General features: G+C 47.0%; 1 protein-coding gene across 1 annotated transcript; it reads right to left on the bottom strand.

Moving 5' to 3' along the window:
- LOC107624495 (protein ASPARTIC PROTEASE IN GUARD CELL 2-like) lies at positions 1-2,048 on the bottom strand. The gene has a single exon (XM_016326986.2). It carries the CDS (start codon positions 1,718-1,720, stop codon positions 287-289), a length of 1,434 nt encoding a protein of 477 aa, XP_016182472.1. The 5' UTR covers positions 1,721-2,048; the 3' UTR covers positions 1-286.

The raw sequence follows: 2,460 nt of genomic DNA, 5'->3' as shown, positions 1-2,460 counted from the left end.
GGACTCTAATATCCGAGCAAGCTTTATTGACCTTTCTACGATTCTTTTGACCAATGATATACCACCGCAGTGTAAATTTAGATACTACCCATCACTATCAAAATGGCTGGAGTGCACCACTTTCCACAAACTATTACTTAATAGTAAATTATGAAAAGAAAAAAAAAAAACAAAGATGCAGTATATATAATAAATAAATAAATAAAATGTGTGGCCCCACCACTGAGATGACTTAATTACGACAAAATTATATATCCTCTACAACTAAATGTAATTGTGTATATACTCAACAGACATTGGGTCCGAATCCCACGAAGCCATTAGCTCCATCAAGCGAAATCTGGATGCCTTCTTGCTGAATGTTTCCTATGATGGATAGGCCAGAGGGAGAAGCAGCAAACGCGAAGCAGAAGGTTCCCACATCGTCTGCCGGAATCATAAAGTTCCTGGCTGGAAGAGTCAGAAATGGTCCACCCGAGAAGTAAAACGACACCGTTGGCACCCGAACCATCACGAATCCGTTCAAGTCGTAGCAAGTGTCAAAGATGGATACCGCGGGTGCCCGAGGCAGGTTCGTCGTTTCCGCAACGAAAGCATCACGAAACGCCTCGTAAGCTGAACTCGGCAATCGGGTAACGGCAGTGCCGGTGTCCATAACAACCCCTCCCTCCCCCAAATCGTTTATCTGGAACACCTTTTCGGATATGTTTAGCTTGGAGCCCCCAACCCCGAGACCCGAAAGCCCAATGTAGTAGAAACTGGGGAACAGCGGGTTGTGAATGAGAGGCACCCATGCAGCACCCACGGGCATGGCTTCGCGCCCGAATTCCAGGGAACCGGAAGAGCCGGTACTCCCACGACTGACCAAACAGTACCCGAAGGCACCTCCAGTCTGGCCCCCTAACTGGCCCACGAAGGACATGGGCCCGCCTCCGAGACCCAAAAGCCCAGCGGCCCCAACGAACATGCCCTGGTTCCAGTGGCCGCACCCAATTGCGGTGTTTCGGACAAGGGTTTTGCCGAAGGTGAGGGTCTCGAGGGCGAGGGTGCCCTTGGTGTAGGAGCCATCGCCGTAGGAGACCTCGTAACGGCAGCGGCCCTGGTTGCAGCCGGCGTTCTCGAGGCGGTCGCAGACGGCGGAGGTGCATGCGACGCCGGAGAAGGAGGTGGAGGTGGCGGGGTTGAAGAGGGGGTCGGACTGGTTGTAGCATTGGCTGCAAGGCTGGCATTGTACCCAGACGATGTCGCTGCCGGAGTCCACTACCACGTACTGGTACGTCGGAGGGCTTCCGAGGCCTATACGCACGAAATACTCTCCGCTCCCCTCCTCTGTCCCCGACACCACGTTCGACCCGAAACCGAAAGCATCGTTGTTGTTGTCGTCGTCCTTGTAACTGTTGCTTCTTGTTGCGGTGCGGCGAACGAGGGAGGCCACGCGTTTCGCGTCTCGTCTCATTCTGGAGTTGAAGCGGCTGCGGTGGTCCTGCAAGGTGAAGGTATTATGTAGTGCGCTGATTTTGTCTCTGTGGTGTAGCTTCAGCTTCCAGAGACGGGGAGCCTCCTCCTCTTCGCTCTGTCGGAGAGTGTCGGCTTCTTTGATTGGCTTGAGTTCAGTGGCTGCGATGGTTTCTTCTACGTTGAAGTCCTCGAAATGGAATGCGGTAACGGAAGTGCTTGGAAGGAGAAGAAATAGTAGGAATATGTGTATGCGTATGGCCATGGTGGGTTGGGGCCGGGGATAAAAGGTTGAGGTTGCTGGTGACTGGTGGCCGTTTCCCTTTTGGGGATGGATGCTTCTATAGACTATTAGGTTGGTCGACTCGAGAGTAAGAAGGAGAGGACCGAGTGTGAAATTGAAAATATTATTTATTCATAATAATTGAGGAAGGGCCGAAGGAATGCGTCGCGTACATCTACATGTGTATTTTGTGCTGTGAAAGGGACTTTTACCGCAAATCATGCTGCTGTCCTTTGCTTAGCTTTTGGTTTCTCTACCGTGGACTATGGACCGTTAAGTAGTAAACCGCATCTACTGTGGATAACCAACTTAATTAAGTTCTTTTTAATAAAATAACGTAAACAATAAATAATTCTGTTAAAAGTATTTATTTTATAGAAATGTGATGAAAAATAAAAGTATTATGAGAGAAGTTATTTTTTTTAATTTTTCTATAAACTCTTAAATAGTCTACATCTACATGTGCTGTGAAAGGGACTTTTACCGCAAATCATGCTGCTGTCCTTTGCTTAGCTTTTGGTTTCTCTACCGTGGACTATGGACCGTTAAGTAGTAAACCGCATCTACTGTGGATAACCAACTTAATTAAGTTAATTAAGTTCAAATAACGTAAACAATAAATAATTCTGTTAAAAGTATTTATTTTATAGAAATGTGATGAAAAATAAAAGTATTATGAGAGAAGTTATTTTTTTTAATTTTTCTATAAACTCTTAAATAGT

Source organism: Arachis ipaensis, chromosome B10 (assembly GCF_000816755.2).
Source record: "Arachis ipaensis cultivar K30076 chromosome B10, Araip1.1, whole genome shotgun sequence".
In the NCBI taxonomy this organism is placed as follows: domain Eukaryota; kingdom Viridiplantae; phylum Streptophyta; class Magnoliopsida; order Fabales; family Fabaceae; genus Arachis; species Arachis ipaensis.
Note: the sequence above shows the minus strand (reverse complement) of the source record. Positions and strands in the feature narration are given on the sequence as shown.

Bases quoted from the DNA above. Each gene is read 5' to 3' on its own strand.
- LOC107624495 (XM_016326986.2), bottom strand. From the start codon at position 1,720: ATGGCCATACGCATACACATATTCCTACTATTTCTTCTCCTTCCAAGC.